We start from the raw sequence: 20,560 nt of genomic DNA, 5'->3' as shown, positions 1-20,560 counted from the left end.
ATCTGAAAATGAGGACAATTCTCAACAATGATTCAGACAGACACTTACCTTGCTTCAAATTTTGGTTTTAATAAGTGTATACTCTTCTGTGCATTTGGCATAAATCACACATACCACTTAATAGTGGCATTTTAATTTTATTTTATAGGTTATTAAAGTATTACATGTATTTACACAGATTTATTAGAGCTGTTGCTCAATTTTCAGTTCTTTTATGTGCAAGTAGATACAATGGTAATATTGCAGGTTATTAAATTTTGGAACCTAAATGTTTGGCTGTGTGTTAGCATGGGTGTGAAATCCATTGAAAGCTGTAAAATTCATTGAAAAGAGTATCTGCTGAGAAGAAAAGGATTTGTTTTCTTTCATCAGCCAGCTGTGAATTTGTAAGGATCCGTGTGTTTCATTTCAAGTTATTGTGTTATGGAGTTCAGGAGTTCTGCTATGGAGTTCTGTAGGTCTGTGCTCTATGTGCCAGAAAAAGAAACCCTCCCACCTCAAAATGCCAAACCAACTCATGGCATTGTCTCTGTGGGAAGACTGAGAACATGTAATACTGATTTTATTTACTTATATCACCCTTTTCTTGTCTTAGGGCCCCCTAATCTATCAAGTATATTTATTCTTATGTACTTTCTCTGTTTCTGAGTACAAAAAAACGTCTGGCATTAGGTGTTACCCTATTCCCAAGGCACCCCAGATTCCCAGGAATATTGAAAAAAATTACTGAGTGAAACCTCTTGGAGCTGTATTCCCTAGTGTGAGTGTCAGCTTGCTTAATAAAGACAAGCAGATATGACCAGAACAATTGGTTTTTAGGGTTTTATTCCGTGGGGCTTTGAGGTTTATTTGTTGTTTGTTTGTAGGTTTTTTTGGTTGGCTGTGGTTTGTTTTTTCTTAGCTTGCCCCTATGGTTCATACGGCTTGTTGACGTAGTCAGACTGGCATGAATTTCATGTAGAGTTTTAGAGTGGTTTTTCTTGAGAAGAACTTAATTATATTTTTTGTTTTGTTCCCACACCTCCAGATACTTAACTGGAAGAAAAAAAAAAAAAAAGAAAACAAACTTTTATTACTTGTTTTAATGCTTGAGTAGTTTTAAAATTTTTTATTTAATACCAGCCCTGCTTAAAATGAGTGTGATCCTGAGTCATGTATATGAGTCTGGTTTTAACTTGTGCTGAATTGTATCTTAATGGATTCCCACTTGATTTCAGCCTGTTTTTCTTTGACTATAATGTCCTTTTTGGTCAAAGCAAACGTGTACAAATCATGTAGAACAGTGCAACCAAAACCCCATTATAGTCATGTAACAACATAGTTTGTATTGATACCTTTTAAATATTTTCAAGGTCTGTGGTAGGTTATAGCTAGTATAAGAAAGAGTGGAAGTTTTAAACTTAAAACTTTTGAAAGCAACCGATTGCACTTCGATTATTTTTCTCTTTTCAGCCTGTATATAAGTCCATCTTTGGAACAAATTTTCATCATTTAGCTGTTGCCTGCTTGTTAATAACAGTGAATTCTGAAGTCCAATCTCCTTCTCTGTATTACATGAAGGCTGGTAGTCAAGAAAGTCAGGTATAGAAATGATTGGTTTTGTAATGGGTGAAGATTAATGAGTTTCGCTGTCTCCTTGGCTCATCTTAGGTTTCACCTCTGCCTGCTCTGAGGTGTTTGAGTATGTGAGAAAGATCTGGCAGTGGAATGGCTTTAGTGTGCCTGGTTTTGGGACTGTCAGTGTTCTGGAGGTGTTTGGGGAGAATTCTTCTCCCATGCAGATTCCCCTGTTGAATCCTTTTACTACTTCAGTGCTGTAAACAGCAACAGGATGAATAAACTGTTGCATCTTTATTTCTACTTCAATCCATGTTTATTCTTTTTAGTGGTCAAGCCCTGGTTTTAATTAAATTTAAGTAAAACAGATTCCTGGTACTTAAGCTTTAAAACTACTTAGAACTACCATACAATTACTAACAGCTTCTAGTGTTTACCAAATATTCCTTACTATGACATGTTCTTGTGTCAGCAATAAGAAGTTCCATCTTAGACTGGCCTTCTAGTAGTCCAAATTTTAGAAATAAACATCACTTCTTTACTATCAGTTTTTTCCTAGGTGAGATCAGCAGAATTTTTTATTCACATGTTGTGGTGTGACCTGAAAGTTGACTGATGGATTTTGGTACAGAGGCAGGCATTGGTGCCTTAAATAAAAAACAGTTGCTCAAAGGAAGTGAAGTGCTCCCTAGTCTGACAGCAAACTTTCAGAGTAAAAATGTGTATTTCATTTCTTCAGCTTTCTGCTGTTGATATTGTCTTGTGTCCATGAGCTGCTTCGGCTTTCTGCTGTTGATGTTGTCTTGTGTCCATTGGATAAATGAAGCTGTCTGTGTATGCTTTTGATGCATTTGGTAAAGCAACCAATGACACTATGAAGCTGACATTCTTTTTATTCTTGTATTAAGTCTTTTCATCTGCTGAGAATTAAGAAAACCGAGCAAAAATAGTAAGTTCTGCTAACTTTGTTGGTCAAGCACGTACTATTTTTTGGTGAAAATATTTCTATTGATGCATGTTACATGTACACAGTACAGCAAAAAATCCTCACTTTATTTCATTAAAATTGATTTTGCTATGGAAAGTGTCAACATTGGGGTAATGATTGAAACTCAAAATTTGTTTGTGGAATTATAGTCTTGCTGTGAATTCATATAGATGTATTCATGTATATTCATACAAGGTTATAAATGACGCAGTGTTTTTAGAAATACAAATTAATCAAGCTTGATGTGTTTGACAGTTCTTTCATCCTTYTTTGCGGAGTGTGAGTTAACGATGGTGAATACCAGCCTCCAGTCAAAATAGTGGTTTATTGTAAAATTAAGGCTTGAATGCTGGTGTGTTTCCATTCTCTGCTTCTGCCTGGACWTTCTTGGTGAACTTTATTTTCTTAATAGCAGGTGATGATTAAATTCCTTCAACAATATGTTCAAGATCTCAAGCACACAATAGTAATACAGTTCCTGTAAGTGGTTCATTTGTTAATCTGAGCTCTGTTTTACAAAAATTGTATGAATGCTGCTTTCCTTTGAAATCAATCTTCAAAAAGAAATCCTGTTTTGTATAATAAGATGCCAGACTCACAAAGATTTCCTTTCTTGTTTCATAGACGTTCCATCTTCAGAGCAGCCTGAACTGTTCCTAAAGAAACTTCAACAGTGCTGTGTCATTTTTGACTTCATGGACACGCTTTCAGACCTTAAAATGAAAGAATACAAGCGCTCCACTCTTAATGAACTGGTGGACTACATTACAATAAGCAGAGGCTGTTTGACAGAGCAGACTTACCCTGAAGTAGTTAGAATGGTGAGTTCCTTCTTTCTCATGGTCTCTTTTTAAATTCACTTGCAATTCCAGTTACACACCGTGGGCGAAATTGAACCCTGGAGTAGGTGGATTAAATGATGCCTTTGGCTTGTATTTGCTAATAGATAYCACTTGGGGATAATTCTCCAAAGACAAAAATATTAATTTTTAAATATTTTTAATTAAAGTCAAGTAGAGTGTGGTTATTACAGTGTCACAAATGTATGAAAGGAAACCTGRATTGTTTCCTGATGGAGAAAGCCAGCAGCCATAAAATCAGAGTCCCTCATGTTTCCTCCAATCTGCCTTCCCTCTCTTCCCCAGTATAAATAATGAAATAATTTTTGTAAGTTTCTTATCTTTCTTTGAACTTTCTCCAAGCTCTTGGGTGTCTACTTTAGGCGGAGATATGGAAGTATGCATGAATAATAATTTAAAAATAATAAGTGCTTAATATGTTGTATAGGATTGTTGTGAAAATTTCCTGATTGGATTTTGTGGATTCGTAGCAGGTGCTGTTAGAGTGAGCAAGATTGCTCAACAATAAAGCCATACCTTGTATATWTAAATGGTCAAATAACAGTGTTTTCAATGTAAAAGTGGAAACAGTACCAGATGCTGCATGGTGAAGAATGTTCATTGCAACTGGCAAAATGAATCACTGCTTTAAAATGTTTGTTCTGTACTACTGTACAGAACCCTTATAGCCTGTTCTCTAAATGAGAAAGGAATTAATTAAATATAGATTTGGTGATGTCGGTTTCCTAATGGTGCTGTGTGATGGTGGAATCCACTGGCTATGTGCTGGAAGAAGGAAAACATGAATAGATTTTGCATTGCATTGCATTTCTTTTCTGACACACAGATACATGCTGTGTTGCTTATCTGTAATACATAAAAATAGCTGTAAATTGTGACAGAGCCATCAAGCAGTTAATCATGAAGGAAAAAAAAACAGGACTAAGGGTGGATGAAAAAATCCAAATATGGCTTTTTTGTGTGTATGCATTGTCAGAAAGCCTATGATTATGAGATCAGATTSTTCCCTTTCTCCCTCACCCTTCCTTTCCCTCTTCTGCACTGGACTAGTCTTGTGAATGAACTGCTTGCTGTGTTATTTCTTCAGTATGTGGTCTYATGCACCATTCAAATATCAGGCAGAATACAGAAGAACTGTCTCTTTGCTCAGTTTTTCTGCTGGTGCTACACTGTAATATCTAAATGGTTTGCAAATGTTCATTTAATCTAATGTGTACCCCTTGTGATGAACAAAGTATATCACACCCTTTGCATAGAAAGGACACTGATGCACAGATAACTTCAGTAAAATTGGGGACTTTTTCTGTGTGTGCAGATGCTTCCAAATTAATCCTCTCAGGGAATTTAGCAATTTTTTTTTTGCATTTCTGTTACTGATGTTGTATTCTTGTGTTGACTTTGGTTATAGTTGTTAACTGCAGCAACGTCTCTTGAATAAAAACTCTGCAAGTTAGTGTTACCCTAGATTGAGCCCCAAGAAACAAGAAGAWTTTGGTTTGTAACTGCTTATGGAGTTCAGTTTATATCATAAGTCATAATCTATGAAACAGTCTGATCTCGAGCTGTGGAAGAYATGCAAAACCCTTTTGGTATCMTGTCCTACTGTCCCTGCAGTCACTYRKATTGATTCACACAACAGTTTTTATCTGAAAGAAATTATGTATTGCCTAAAGAGTTTGAAAAGCATGGTTTTAAATAATTTCCTTAAATGTAATCCATATCTACAATATGGAGGACTTACTGGAAATAAAGATACAACCTGAATGTTTCCAGTGGATTTCATAGATATTTATTAATGGAGCTTGACAAATTCCAGTTTTGGCTTAGCTCCTTTTGGATAGAAAACTGTTCTCTGATCTTTTGCTTTCATTGCATCATGCCCTTCTTCATTCTGCTTTCTTSTACTTTGCATCTGTGGTGCTGAACGCAGGATCTGTTTCCTTTCAGCACCAGGATACTGAAACGGGAGGATTGTGAATATTCTCTGACTACCCAGTGGCCTTGTCTGGCCAAACCTGATTTTWWAAAAAAAATAAAAAGATCCTGGAGTAGTTAAAAAAGTGAACATGTTTTTTCCTAAAGAATTTCCTGAGAAAATTGTAATATTTAGATTTTGGATGAAACTTCAGCCTGCAACAGCCACCTGAGCTTTGGTGAAGGTATAAGCAGTTGAAAGCTGGAGTCCCCTAATTGTGATGGTCACAACCAGCGGTGTTTTTGGTGCATGTGCTGCTGGAAAACCACTTTGGTGGTTGTATTCCATGGGAGCAGGGTGCAGTGCTCTGGTATTGAATTTGTGTGAGTGAATCCATAGCAAATGCATGGATGATTTCTGTCCATCGTCCCAATGAATGTTAATGCTATGACACTGCTATAAACCACATCACCAGGGCTTTTGAGGCTTGAAGGTACTTTGTATTTTGCAGGTAGACTATGTGGAAAAAATGCTGGTTTTTCCTCCTGGTCTTTGCCTGTAAAAGCAAGACTTCTTCACTACTTTGAGCAGAGTTACACAGACCTTAGAGGGAAGGGTAGTTCTTCTAATACTCTGTAGAATGAGTTTTCAGCACATACTGCCTGGTGAAGAGATGGCATTAGTTACTTTGTGTTGAAGGATYGTTTTTGGTCTAACTTGTTCTTTGCAGTAAGTGCACGTTCTTGTTTCAAGTAGTTTTGTGCCCATAATTAAACACTCAGACRAACTTAAGTGTGCACAGTTGACTTTTATACCACCTTCAGTTGCTTTTGGGGATTTTCACCAAGATTTCCAACTGTTCACAAGGGAGCTGTCACACTGACAGTCTCAGACCTGCCATGATAGTGAAGAAAGCAGTAGTATCTAAGTCCCGGCCAAATTAGTGTCCCCACTGACTGCCTGCCACAATTGCCATGGGAGTGTTTTGATTGAAAGATCAAGATCTTAAAACTGATCAAAATGGAGCMCAGGTGTCCTTTATCCCTTTGAAAGGTCTCTTCCCTGTTATGTTTAGTGTTTATGAATCTAGGAATTCATATTTGCTGCTTGTCCCTTTGCTACTGTGATTTGGAGGTGAAGGGAATTAAAGAAGCTCTTTGATAAATTTTGGCATCATCCAGGAGCAAGGGGAGAAAAATGCGCACCAATCTAAAATGGGAGTTTTAAGTTATGAATATTTGTAGAGAAGGATTAATAGCTGAAGTGTTTTCTCGTCTTAATTATCTAAAATGTTTTAAAAGTAGTATCTGTGGAAGAGACTTTCTCTGTTTTAAGGTTTTATAATGTATGTGTATGTTAATGATCTCTATTTATGACCCAAAAGGAGTTTGGCTCTATAGATACTGGGCTAGAAAAAGGTTGCCAGTAGAATTTTTCAGAAGATCTGAGATTTTTAATTGCTTCTATAATRTAAGGGTTTGAAAAACAGTCATTTGTGCTAACCAGCATAACTTCTGGATATTTTTATGCTGGCCATCTAAAATTCATGCCATAAAAACCTTTATGCATGCTTGTAATATCACATATTTTCATCTTCTTCTCTTGAGCATGTGATATGATGTTGTATATAGCTAAATGTGAAACCACTTGGCTGTTTGTCAACCTGTGTGCAAATCTGCTTTCTTAAACCACTCTACAGTGCTTGGCATGTTACTTGTTACTTAAGAAAATAATGTATAATTTAATTTATTTTATTTAGGCCACCAAAGCTAGTTGCATGGTCTCATCCCCATCATCAACATCTCAGTTGATGRGGAGAGTGATTGGGATTTGTGTTAATGGCCATGAGCTGAACAGATTTATTCAGGAGGGTATTGCTCAGTGTKCTTCCCCTGCAGTGTGATGTGTTGTTCAGAAGGGCAGATGACATTCTTTAGAATTAGGCAAGTCTTAGGAAGAACAGCCCTTGCCAATTAAGCCACACTCTGCTAAGAAGGAAATGCCAGTAATGGGACTTTATGAGCCAATAATTGGACACTTAATCTAAAATTTATTCCTGTCTGAGCAAAATGTGGAGGCTTAAACTAATGATACTGATTTTGMTGGTAGATTAAGCAGTGGTAGTTGAGTGAAATAAATGTTTGTTGTTATCTGTGGTATCCTAAAGGGTGTATGTGGTAGAGCTGTTTGTGTTTTATGAGTGTTAAGACATAGATTGAGGAAACTGATCTATTTCATTTGAAAAAATGGATGAAAAAATTCACAAGCTGTTAAACAGAGAAATTTGGATGAGTGTCTTTGTTGGTGAGCAACCTTTCAGCTCTCCTACTTGCTTCTTTAGAAATTGTGAACCCAGGCCTTGACGTTTACTCAGCATCAGTGTGTTTGCCAGCCCACAGGAGATGGCTAATGAAACTCTCTTCAGATACATCCTTTAGAATGGAATAGYGATACTTTGTTCTCTTTTCTAAGTGCTGAAATGCCTCTGGCTTCCCACTGTCGTCTTTATCTTTTCTATAATGGCAAATCAAGTAAAATAAGACTGTAATTTCTGTTTAGCCAAAGTGAAACATCATAGGAGATGTCATGTGGCGTAGAAGCTGGGTTGAGCAACATAGGGAAAGAAACTTGGTTAAATCAATACTCAAATAAAYACAAAAAATGCATTTTAAAGGTCAGATTCTGGTTTGGGTTTGTTTTTTATTTTCCCCTGTCTCTTTTTTTCTACTGACATAAATATAGAGAGATTTCATTCCTTTCTTCTGCAGGTTTGTCTCAACAGATGTGAGGGCACAGTCTGTTCAGGAGTTTGTTTGTGACAGACCTGTTAAACATGAAGAATATCTTGCTAAGCCATGATTTTTTTAGYATGTTGAAGAACCTATTTTTAGGAAGTGTTCTAGCTGTTAGACTTCATAGGCATTATGGTTTTTATATTTTCTATAGCTTTAGCTGTATCTTATGACTAAGTATGACATCTTTAGAGTTTCTGTATTAAAATGTTCTTGGATAGAGATTTTTCTTCATGTCCACCTATATTCAGTCTTTTTGATTTAGCAAAAACCCTGTGCATATGTTCCTGTTGCTTCTTATAGTACATTTCAACATCTAATACTGAATGTTATTTCAAGTTAAGTGAAATAAATTATATACTCTCACAAGAATTGACAAATCATGTCCCTTTCTAATGGGAATTTTATGTAGGTTCAGGAATTCTGTAAAATATTAGGAATTAATGTTGAATTTGAATCAGTGGAAGTGGAACAGATTGTTTTGAAGCCATTTGAAATGCTGAAAAGAAAATACAGTGCCCTTTGACCCCCCAAATGTTTTTTGATTAAAAATTGTCATGTGGGTGCAGCCATAATGGAGCAAGCATGCTATTGTTAGAAAATAGGTAAAAATCACATCATATTTTAAATTCTGTTCTTCTTTCTTTAATGTGAGAGTTATCAGTTCTGTAGAAGCAAGAAAAGACTCTTAACTTTGATTTCTTTCATGCATTATTTCCAAATACTTTTGTTAGATGTTTTTGTTATTCACATTCTCTATACACCTAGCTTGTATTAAAYGTACAATGCTTATTAAAAGAAGAGCCTCTGATGTTCTGTGCTCCTCTCAAAAAAATAGTTGGAGGCAGCTCCTCTTGCAGCAGTTGTCCCTAATAATTTTCCAGGCAGTCTGTAATTACAGTTACCAGTAACCATTATTCCTCTGGTTGGTTACATAGGCCTTGCATGTGTCAGACTTTATCTGCATAACAGTTCAGTGACTAGGTCTAAGGCAAAGAAATAAATTGGAAAAACACTTTCATGTTCCAAGAAGCACTTGTGTAAATCACAACTATCTTTATTTATTTGTTTGTTTATTTATTTTCTTAAAGGACCTTCATATCCCCACACACTTTTTTGACTGTGTCATCCTGTTAAGTACCTTTCAAGCATTTTGTCTACAGACAAGTGCAATGTAAATCTTCTTCTGGGGGATTGTTTTCCTGGGTTCTGAACTGTATGTTTTGTTCTTTGGTTTGGAGTCCAAGACAGCATGAATTTTGTAATGCTCACTAGAGTTCAAGCTCATGCACTGGCAGGCTTTCCCTTGATCTAGTGCCTGCCCCAGAGGTGAGGGGCTCTTTCTACTRGTACTGTGCTTTAATTTGTCCAAGTTACTTGAGCTACTGCTATGATTTTTCTGATTGTATTGTATAGAATTAGCTGGGCATGCATTAAATAAATAATTGTTCTACTGAATCATCTCTAAACTTAGTTACATGGAAATAGTTACGAGTGGGGTTACTGGTAGGGTGCCCAGATATGGTTCAGGTCTAGGTGACCTRGAGTGGGATTTCAGAGCTCCAGTTTCCAGCAGTGAGGTGTACCCAGTGGTGCTGCCTGGTCTGGGGTCTGGGCTAACGCTTCAGATCCCAAGTGTCATAATCCACATTGATTCTTGTGGTAGAGAAACAAGATTAGAACAAGGGGTAATGGCTTGGGAATGGGAAGAGGACAGGGATAGACTAGATACTAGGATGGAATTCTTAAGTGTGAGGTTGGTGAGCCACTGGCACAGGTTGCCCAGAGAAGCTGTGGATGCCCCAACACTGTGAGTGTTCAAGGCCAGGCTGGATGGGGCTTGGAGCAACCTGATCTGGTGGAAGGTGTCTCTGCCTGTGGCAGGGCACGTTGGAATTAGATTAACTTACATGTCCCTTCCAACCCAAAGCATTCTGGGACTCTATGAGAAGTCTCAGGGTTTGTAAATTGGGTTTGTTTTGGTCAAAACATCTACTGCAGGAGTATAGCTACTGCTTTTTTCAGTGCAAGAGATCACTGGAAAGAAACTCCTCTCTCTAAATGCGCATGGTGTGSACATTACAACTGAGCACCAGCTATTTTGTCCCACAAACTCTCTCCTGTTGCATTTCCTGCCTGCCAAGAAAAGCATTGCCCAAGGATCTCAAATATGCTGCTTGCTCATCTGTATGGATGGAAGCTGCTAYCACCCCTGAAGTGGGTGATGGTAAGCTAACAAGTGTAGGAGCCCCAATCCAGAGCTAAATTCTTGCAGGTTATTGATTGAATTTTTAGGAGACTTAAAGGTCAAGGGAAAATGAGAAAGTCTGTTTTCCCCTCAGCCTGTAATCTGGATTGTTGACTGTGTTCACAGGCCACTGTAGTTCATTTTGATGCAGCCAAATCAAAAGTAATGCTGCTGGGCAAAAGAAGGCACGTAATATTAAGCCCTGAAAGACTGTATTCAGGCAAGCAGTGGTGCAGAAAAGAACCTGAGCATTGTAGATTGCTATCATCAGWATCTTAATATGAATTTCTGGTACACTGCACTGTTCAAAGAAGTGAATGTCGATAAATTAATATGACAACATGCAGGAGAAAAGAGGGAGATGCTCTGGCTTTTTATATATACCCCAGTGCACTTGTGCACAGGTGGGAGGTCAAAGGAAGGAAGCAAAAATAATCACAGGATTAAAAACAGAGAAACCAACAACTGCCCGGGTTTAGGAGCTTTGTTTTTCCATTTAACGACACAGAGGTTGAGAAGTGTCCTGTCTATGTAAAAATACCTATATATAGATAGATAGATACTGCATATGCAAATGTATATACAGATGTAAAAGAGATCTGATGGTTTAATAAGAACCAGTGGGGAATCAGGCAGATTCAACCTTGAGATCAGAAGCGGTGCTGTTGTTAGATTAGTAGTGAAACTTTAGGAAAAGAGAGCTGGTGGAATCATTTATAATCTTTTAAGATAAATTAGGTACTACATTTTGTAAGATGTTCTTTAGTCAAACTCCTGGGAACAATTCAGCAGGTTTTACAGAGAAATTACAGTTGAGTGACTGCAGTAGTTGCTTCAGGCTCTAGAATATGTAAATCCATAAACAATATTAAAAAACCACACGTATGCAGATATATTTAGGAAGGACAAGTCCAGTCCAGGGGCCTGTTTTGTCTCCAGGTTAGCTGGCTTTGTGTTATGACTTAATTAAACTTTATTGCTACTCTATGTTGTTATTGTGCCCAGCAGTTTAAACATTGTGTGCAGAGATACTGGGTTTCAATTTTGTGTGTGCATGGGGTTTATTTGGATGATTCCACATATCTTTAATTGAAGAGCAGGTGCTCCCTGTAGGCAAAATGGGTACCCACTTACCCTGATTTTATATTGAGAATGTATTAAACTTTGGAGGWTTTGTGTTTGTTTTCATTTCAGGTTTCGATCAGGAAGACTGTTACTGATAAAAATCTTTGTTTCAAACAGCACAGGGTAGGAGTGCTCAGCTGCAATTGAATTTGTGAAGTGTTTCTGTTAGAGCATTGTCATTTTTGTACCACTCCAGTGAAGGACAAAGAGAGGGCTTCTCAAAACATAAATTTTGACTTCAGACTCGAGCCTCTTTCTGCTTTCTTTTCTAAATGTTATTTCAAATACAAATGTGGTGATAAAGCTTTCTTGAAGCTTGATACTTTTAGCTGTATATTTATAATTTTGTAGTTCTGCATTGCCAGGTACCTGTTACCAGATCTGTTCAGAACTTGTAGTTCACTCTCTGGAGGGGTACAGAGCAGCCCTTCTGTCTTATTTGTTTTTAATGAATTGACATTAACTTGTAGTTGTCTGGGAGAGTTTTTGTCTTGCTTCTTGTTGGCATTAGAGCCTAATAAGAAATTCTTTATTAAGAGGGYAGTGAAGCACTGGCACAGGTTGCCCAGAGAAGTTGTGATTGCCCTGTCCCTGGAAGTGTTCAAAGCCAGGCTGGATGGGGCTTGGAGCAACCCTGTCTAGTGGGTGGCATCCCTTCCAAGGGCGTTGGAATGAGATGACCTGCAAGGTTCCTCCCATCCCAAACCATTTTGTGACTCTGTGAATTGTGCCTGCCTGACACACTGACACAGAGCTCAGAGGTTTCTGTGCATCTCCACTCTAAAAACCTCTCATTTCAGCATTTCCAATTTGATCTTGGAAATTTTAGATTCAGTGCCAATGAGTAGATTTAATTGCTTTATTAAGCTGGTTTCTGGCACTGTGGTGTTCAGATTCTGCATTGTGGAGGAGCTGTGGTGTGGACGTTTGTACACCCAGCTTGGTGTGTGCTTCTGAAAGGTACAGCCATGGAGGAGAGTGTGCAGGTGTTTTTGAGGACAGAGAGGGACATCTATCTTGATACAACTTTCTAGAATATTAGAATTCTGGTTTGCCTTCCAAAAATATCATCTGGGCTTGGAGGTGTTCCTAATCAGTGGCAGACGGAAGTCAGTATTGATCCATAGTCATTTGTGAGGCTTTGGGAGAGAAATCATCAGGGACTGTGTGTGCAGGCTGGCAGGGATGTCCTTTKGCTGGATGATCCAGGAGAGGTCAGGAGAGAAATGATTCAGCTATCCARCTGAAGGAATTTTGGCGTGCTGCTTGGGCCCAGGGATAAATACTAAATTGCTACCTTCTGCCTATCTGAGAAAAAGTCTTTCCAGATCTGATGTAGAGTATTCCCATCTTAGTGTGGTGGCTGTCAGGGTCTCCAACGTACAGCTGGGCAGTTTATGCATGGAAGGACTTGTTGCCTTCAGTTCTCCCTTAGAGGCTTATAAACATTAACCACCCAGAGGCTACTGATTTAGATAAGCATGCTATAAATTGACACTGCATGTAAATGAGCTATCGTGCTGTGTTGTGGTGATTAATSTAACTGTAATGGCACACATTATCTCGTAAAGTTATGATAACCTGGGGAAATCACTTAAAGATAACCTATTCTGTCTGTTCTCCTCAGGAGAATATCTGCATTTTGGCTCCACATAGCTTATTCTTTACTCCTAATGCAAACCAGAAAATTAAAGAGAGCAAACTGTATACTAGGATCATATTCATTATATTTATTCTTGCATGYTAATTCTCTTATGCAAAAAACTGCTTTTGGATTGCCTTGAGACTGGCATTTTTTAATAGGCACTCTACAGAAATCATACTAATTTTGTCCCAATCTCCAGGTCCAGGTGTCTGTGCTGGCACTTAACTAATTGTTGCTGAACCTCTCATACTCCTGTCATGCTGGTAAGGCCCTGGCATTAACTGCTGGAGGCTTGGTTTGACTTAAATTAAGTATTACAGGAATTTCTTTGCTTAGCTGTTCCCTCTGAAAGTCTGTACTTTTCCTTGTGTCGTAATTCAGTATTTGTTCCAGTTTCTAAACAAAATAGCTGATGAGTGATCTGTAGCAAGTTTCAATAATACATGTATAGTTAAATTTGCAGAATTTTAGTTCTTGTTTCAAATGAAGTTTAAAGMGGAAAAGAAAAACAAAAGCTGCTTTTGGTTTTCTTAGTTTCTTATTTTGATCCAAATCCTGAGGGAGCTGGGATTTTTGACTGTGAAGCATTAACAAAAAATGCTTGAGTAAGTATTTTAGAATCCCAGATGTCTGGATCCAGGGTAGATTTTTTGGAGTCCTTTAGGCTGTCTACCCTCCTCTGCCCTGTGTTTGACCACAGAAACAACTCTGTCTTGCTGATTCTAATCTGTCTCCTCCTCCCTGCATTTTCATATCAGGGATAGTAGAAGGAGGAGCTCAGGAATCCTTGAGGAAAGACAAACCGTAATATGTGTGTATTCCTGGAATAGTTATTTGACCTCTCGTGAGATTAGAAATGTCTTTTCATGAAGGAGCTCTTGAGAGAAGTGAATGAGTCAGGGAAGAGGCTGGAGAAAGGAGAAAAAGATCTCCTAATGAGTGCTGGCAGTGACTTGGCAGGTGTGGATACAGAGCCAGGAGCTGGGTATCCATCAGCACAGGCTGTAGTAAGTGCTGTTATCTCTCCAGGCTGAAAGCAAYGCTGAGCTTTACAGAGTGGGGCTTCTGTGAAGCCTGCAGGACTGGAACTGCAGTGGCACACACCCTCTTGTGGCAGGAAGGGACAAGTCCCAGCACAAACCAGTGTGACCTCTATTTTCTGAGCTCCCTGGTTTGCCTTGCTTACTCTTCTTTTGTCTGGTGTTCAGCGAGCAGCCCTCACTTGGGTGCACCACTTGTGCTTTCCTGCACTTATCTCTTTCGTCTTTCTGTTTATGCAGCACTTGAATCTGTTCTGTTTGTCTTGCAAATTCTAAAACTTTGCCCTATTTCAGTCTGGTTTTATCAGTATTTGGATTGTATTTAAACTCTAGGCTTTAAAGTGCCCTTTCTGACTAAGTTGCCAACATATTGAAAATACACCTTACAGACTAAAACATTTACAGGAGCAAAAAAGTTGGAAAAATAAACTGGGATGCTGAAGAACACACTGGTTTTGTTTCTTAAATAGCTTAGTTTGTCTGAACTGCTATGAAGGGGTCATGTATAGATTAGGGGATAACATGCTGCCTTTCSCAGCTGTTTGATTAACCAGCTTAGAGATGGGTCAAATGCGCAGGAGCAGAGCGCATGGAAGGCACATCATCACCTTCCRAGTGCAGAAAGGGCCCTATAGCATGTTTGCAGTTTATCAGATTTGCTGCATAATAAGCTGTACGCTCCATTCAGCACTCTAATTAACCCAGGAAAGCTCTCTGGCTCAGGCTTTGCTGATAGCACGAACCTCACAAAGCCAGGCAGTCTCACCAAAGTACCTCTAAATAAGATTAAGCAAAGCGAGCCAACCATGAAATAAAATGTAGGCTAAGTGTCGAGCAAATACTATTATTTGCTTTCATTCAGTACCAAGTTCTGTACTTGGCATGAGGTGTCCAGGCATTTAATGTGTGAGCAGCACTGGCAACTCCTAACAAGTGCTGACAGATGGGACCTTAACCATTAATCTTTCTCTGTACAAACAAAAACAACCAAGTATTGTATAACAACACTTAAAAATGCATGTTGGTGGTATTTCCTACAACTCCAAAACAGTCCTGGCTCTCAGTGATGCCCATCAGGACTGGGAGTTACATGTTGATGGGCTCCTCTGGAACAAGGTGGCAGAGAACATGGTGGGTAATGCTGAGATATCAGAGGAAAGAAGAAAAATCGAGGCTGGTGGCAGGTTTGTAAAGTGACAGTTCCTTCTTTGCCCTGTGCTGATGCTAAAGATCCTTGTCAGACAGCACAGAAAAGAAGTGTTTAAGTGATGGAGGATAGAGTAGGTACAGACATACAGAGTCCTGAAATCTATTACCTGTTTGAAGAACAGATCTCATCCTCCTTTCATTCCCTTTTCAGGTATCTTGCAATATCTTCAGAACTCTCCCACCTAGTGACAGCAATGAATTTGATCCAGAAGAAGATGAGCCCACCTTGGAGGCATCGTGGCCGCATTTACAGGTTTTTGATTATTTACCTCAGAAGAAATGCTTGTCATTGCTTTTTATATCTAATGATTTTCTCAACTTTTTTTTTTTTAACCTGTGAATCAGAACTAGTCTGTGAGACACGAACATTTATTAATACTGTTTATGATTCTAATAYAATACCTGCAGAGACAGGAGAGAACTTTGTGATATTTGCAAATTGTTAAAGCTTTCTTTCAAAATTATATTGATGGTGTCCCTCATATTCTGGTTTTCCTTCATTGATTTAAAAATTATTTCTCTTTCCAAACTGCTTTGATGCAATGGTGTTTTTCAACAACTTCAGCAAGAGCATTGTGAGGATGACACTGCTGGCAGTTTTGCTTTATCGGGGTGGTTAATATTCATATGAAAGTGCACCAGTGTTGGCAGCTGATCAGAAAAATTAATGAGAAGCTGCATCCCTATCTAAGTCCTCCTTCCTCTCCTCGAGTCAAGGTTTGCTTCCAGGTGTTTGTAGCAGGATGCACTGCTCACTGCTGAGTAGCATCCCTTCCTCTGTATTCCAGCTGACAAAACAAGGGATTTGAGACCTCCATATGGAGCAACACTGTATCTGGGTCTGGAGTCACTGAACAAGAAAATTGTTGACCTGTTAGAGTGGATCCAGTGAGGAGAGAATTTAAAATGATCCAAGAGCTGGAGCACCTGTCCTGTGAGCACAGGCTCACAGGGGCTGCTCATCCTGGAGAAGAGGAGGCTCCAGGGAATCCTTATTGCAGCCTTCCTGTACTTGAAAGGGAGCTTATCAAAAGCAAGGGAGAGTGGCTTTTCATATGGGCAGATAGTGATAGGACAAGCAGAGAATCAGAGTACAGTTTATTAAGAAATTCTTGACTGTGAGGGTGCTGATGCCTTGGCWCAGGTTGCCCAGAGAAGCTGTGGCTGCCCCATCCATTGAAGTGTTCAAGGTCWGGTTGGATGGGRCCCTGGTTGGATGAGCAGCCTGGTCTTGGGAAAGGTTTTCCTGCCCAGGGCAGGGTAGYRAAACRASATGATCTTTAAGGTCYCTTTGAATCCAAACCATTCCCTCATTCTGTGATTTTGAATGAAGAATATTGGTGAAAGCATCATTGGTACTGGTGCAGTAAATTCCTTGATAGAGAATACAGATGAGGATCCTGTGTGTGTTAGTCAGGATCATGACCACTGGTAAATTTACAAGAAGTTAGCCTGAGTAASAATTTGTGGAATTTGGGAGTTTTAATGAGCAAAGGAGCAATTGATTTCAGCCTGAAATGAGGATTTTATTTTACATTTGCATGCAYAGTCCTGTGAGCGGTCTGTTTCAGTCTTTTGTTCTCTCTAATTCAGAATCTGTTGAAATGTAGGTTCATCCCTCATTTATATTTAAATTTCACAAAAAATAAGAATTTTCCAAACTTCAAGGGAGCTCTGAGGAAACAGCACATTCAAGGACACTGGTGCTGTAGTTCAAAAAGTCATTACTTGCATGGAAATGATGGAATTTCTTATCCAGTGGTTGACTTAYCATTGTCAAGAAGAAATTCACCAAAGTATTTATGACAAGTTGATGGAATTGATTTCCGGATGATTTAATATTGGTGTTATGTAAGCTGTCACTTTTCCCACAACTTATTTCTGAACCTTTCTCCTGCTTTTTGATTTCCTATTGCTTCCTTTGAGAAGCCAGAGAACACTCACATAAAGTAGCAGCAGCAGTTTTGCAGCATATTGCTGTCATGGCAAAGTTCAAAAATTATTTTAAAATGTAATTTTTAAGCTYCCTTTTTCCTTTCAGTATCAATATTCATACTCACTAAAGACAAAAAGGAGAAAGTTTTCAATGGCTGCTCTTTATGAAAAGGTTCAGCGAAGAGGATGGCTGGCTGGTAGCTCATTATCAGTGACAGATCAGAGTTGCTGTCTTATGAAGCCACAGCAGTCTCTGTTTCACTTCACTTCCTTGTTCCCTGGGTTTTATACTCTTCTTTTTCTCCACTAAATGAAAAGTCTTGCTGTCCCACTGAATAGTTTAGGTAGAGATGGAATTGCATGAAAATAAGCAGATTTTCTCCAGCCCTGAGGCTAATCTTTACAGTGAGTTAGGAACTTCTGAATAAATTCTGGTTTGTATTCTTCTTCTSTTTTTCAAGTTGTACTGGAACACTACTCTAAGCAATTTCTAATTTAATTTAAATATTTCCAACTGTTTCACCAAGCCTTTCAGAATTGTAATGTCTGTATTTGATGTGACTTCAGCAGTTCAGAGGGCAGTTTAAATGTGCTTTCCAATTACTCTAGGAAGCTTTACAAGATGATAACAAGCATTACAAGATGGCTTTGCCTGTTCTTGGTGATGAAATGTCTTTGACTGGAGTTAAATAAGCAAAGGGAGCTYAAAAAGCTCATGTAATTAATTCTAACTAAAGGTTGCAATTTGATAAAGGAGAAAAATATTTTCCATTTTTTTCACCCTTGGTGCTGGRGAAAAATAAGCATTTAATCTTCTAACAAAATAATTTAGGGAAATACTAAAAATACAAAGAGTAATCAAGTTGTAAACTAAACCCATGTTTTTCTTTTGCAGCTTGTATATGAGTTTTTCATACGATTTTTGGAAAGCCAAGAATTTCAGCCCAGCATTGCCAAAAAGTACATAGATCAGAAATTTGTATTGCAGGTAAGCTGAAGTTTTTCATTAAGGCTTAGTGTTGCCTTTTGAAAAAAAAAATCCCTTAAAAATAGTTAATTTAGAATTTGCAAGTATAAATTCATTTGCAATAGAAAAAGGCTAAACCAGCATATACAGTGAAAATTTTAAATCTATGGAGGTAGTGGAAAAACGTGTGTGTGTTTATATGTCAGTCTCTGTTGCTATAGATACGTAAAATAGATGGTTTGGATCCAGTTCTGATACCTCAATCAAAATATTTGACTTAGTGGTTTTGAGAGGGAGCTGAAACCAACTGTTGAAAAATGGAAGGTTTGCTGGTCTCAAAATGCTGCTCTCTCCATCTAGAGAGACTACTTAAACCCAAGTTGTAATGTGTCTTAATATTGTTTATATATACAAAGGGGATTGAGGAAAGTTATTTTCTGGAATAAGCCAGAACACTGCACTGATAACAGCTTTTGTCTTCAGCTTTTGAGAACAGGCCTATCTTGGGTTTTCTTTTCCCATCGTGAATTTTTGTATAGCTGCGAAGTCAGAAAGAACTTTGTGCTTGATGCTGTCTATAGCTTGCTTTTGAATTTGGGGGAATTTAGAAAGATTCCTACTTAGTAAGAAAAGGGAGTTCCTTGCAGGCTGACACTTGAATGAAAACAAACTAGAGTTGGCAGGAAATACTCGGCATTTCTGAAGACCTTTCTCTTGCCTCTTATCACTCATGGAACTTTCCTTTTTTCTTGTAATGCTCAGGCAATAAAAATTGTGTTTCACTGTTTCGGCATGTTGTTTGTATGAAGAATACCTGAAAAATACAATGARAAGAGCAGTTTCTATCCTTTCATTCAAAGATTTAAAGAAGGGACTTCAATTTCCTTCTCAGTATCACAAGACCTTCTTCACCCTCTGGAAGCAATAGGATATACTTACATTTTTATTTTTATTTTATCCATTTCCTAAACACAAGAGCATTTTTCATCTGGATCAAACCTCTGGTGGTTTCCTTTTTGTTTGTCTCAGTAATGATTCAAAGAAGGAGGTGCACCAATGTGTTCATCCAGTACCTKGTGGAGATAAAGAATATGCATGATAAATCATTCCTGACAGGTTTTTCCAGGCTGGTTTTACTTGCATTAGATAGAGCATGATTACATTAGGATGAATGCATGTGCTCTCCTTCAAAATCTAGTAAAAATAATTCTTAGATGCTCCTGTTATGTGCTGCTGAACTTGGTCATGACTAGCAACATCCCACTCACACCTTTTTAAGACATTCAGAACTGTCAGCTTGGCACAGGAGAATGGGTCTAAACCAAGGATTTTTAAGGTTTTTTTTTTTTTAAACCACTTCTAGTTTTCATTAAATGTTCTAAATGGGAGAATAGTGTCTATGAAAGAGGGAAATATGAGATTTTAAAACCTATGTGTCAGAAAACGTATGATATGACAATTAAGAGGGCAGAGGAGTTCTAAGGATTCATATGTTCTTGCCATGTGGTTTGGTGATGCACATTTATATATTGCTATGCAGAGTGTGATATATATATATTTTTATATATTTTTACATATTTTTATATATATTTATATATATATATATATCGCAGCAGTTAGATATTTCCATGTGTGTAAATACCTTGTGGTGCACTGTAGGAATTGGGGTGTCTTTCCACTTCCTGTTGTATTTGCTGTGTGTCAGGAGTAACTTCTGAGTATCTGCAACTACAGGCCACTTACACAAGAAGTCAATTTGAGACTTAAGAACATGAAGCATTTTGGTGTCTCATGGCACATAAGTGAGATAGTATTTGAAATCAGCTTTTTTTCCAAATTAGTTTTTTTTWAATATTTTTGAATATTGAAGAAGTGTTTCTTGGCAGTAAGGATACCTGTAAGAAAAAATGATACAGTTTTTTAATGGACTTTTTTCAAACTTTTTGCTTGTTTACTTGGTTTTTGGTTTTGTTTTTTAGGTATAGTTGTGTTTTTGCCTTTCAGCTGTATGTATTAATAAAATGTTGTATTTACCAGTGTAGCTGTTCATTTCTAAAGCCTGCTTATGTACAGTTTGAAATGGTTGGCAGTGGTTGCTAAGAGACATACTATTCAAATATATCCACAAGTCTCTGTGTTATGTAGGTTGCTATTTTGGAAAATTAATTTCCCTTTTCTCTGTATGTTTAGAATAGTCAACATAAATTATGGAAGTCTTGCAGCTTATCCATAAAAATAAGACTTTAATGTTGAAACCTGATAACAAATTGGTCATAGCA

At 38.0% G+C, this 20,560-nt stretch overlaps 1 protein-coding gene across 5 annotated transcripts in view; it reads left to right on the top strand.

Annotated features, from left to right (window-relative positions):
* Nucleotides 1–20,560, top strand: part of PPP2R5E (protein phosphatase 2 regulatory subunit B'epsilon) — a 71,620-nt gene that overhangs the window by 38,323 nt on the left and 12,737 nt on the right. For all 5 annotated transcript variants that reach the window (XM_057385095.1, XM_057385094.1, XM_057385093.1 and 2 more), the window contains 3 exons: nucleotides 3,170–3,366; nucleotides 15,531–15,632; nucleotides 18,210–18,302. In XM_057385095.1, the coding sequence (XP_057241078.1) occupies nucleotides 3,170–3,366; nucleotides 15,531–15,632; nucleotides 18,210–18,302 (392 nt within the window). The remainder of the gene's footprint in view (nucleotides 1–3,169; nucleotides 3,367–15,530; nucleotides 15,633–18,209; nucleotides 18,303–20,560) is intronic.

The sequence above is a fragment of the Malurus melanocephalus genome, unplaced genomic scaffold (assembly GCF_030028575.1).
Source record: "Malurus melanocephalus ecotype Western Australia unplaced genomic scaffold, MMel_1.1 scaffold_785, whole genome shotgun sequence".
Lineage (NCBI taxonomy): Eukaryota > Metazoa > Chordata > Aves > Passeriformes > Maluridae > Malurus > Malurus melanocephalus.
The sequence above is the reverse complement of the archived record's forward strand: the minus strand, read 5'-3'. Positions and strand labels throughout refer to the sequence as shown.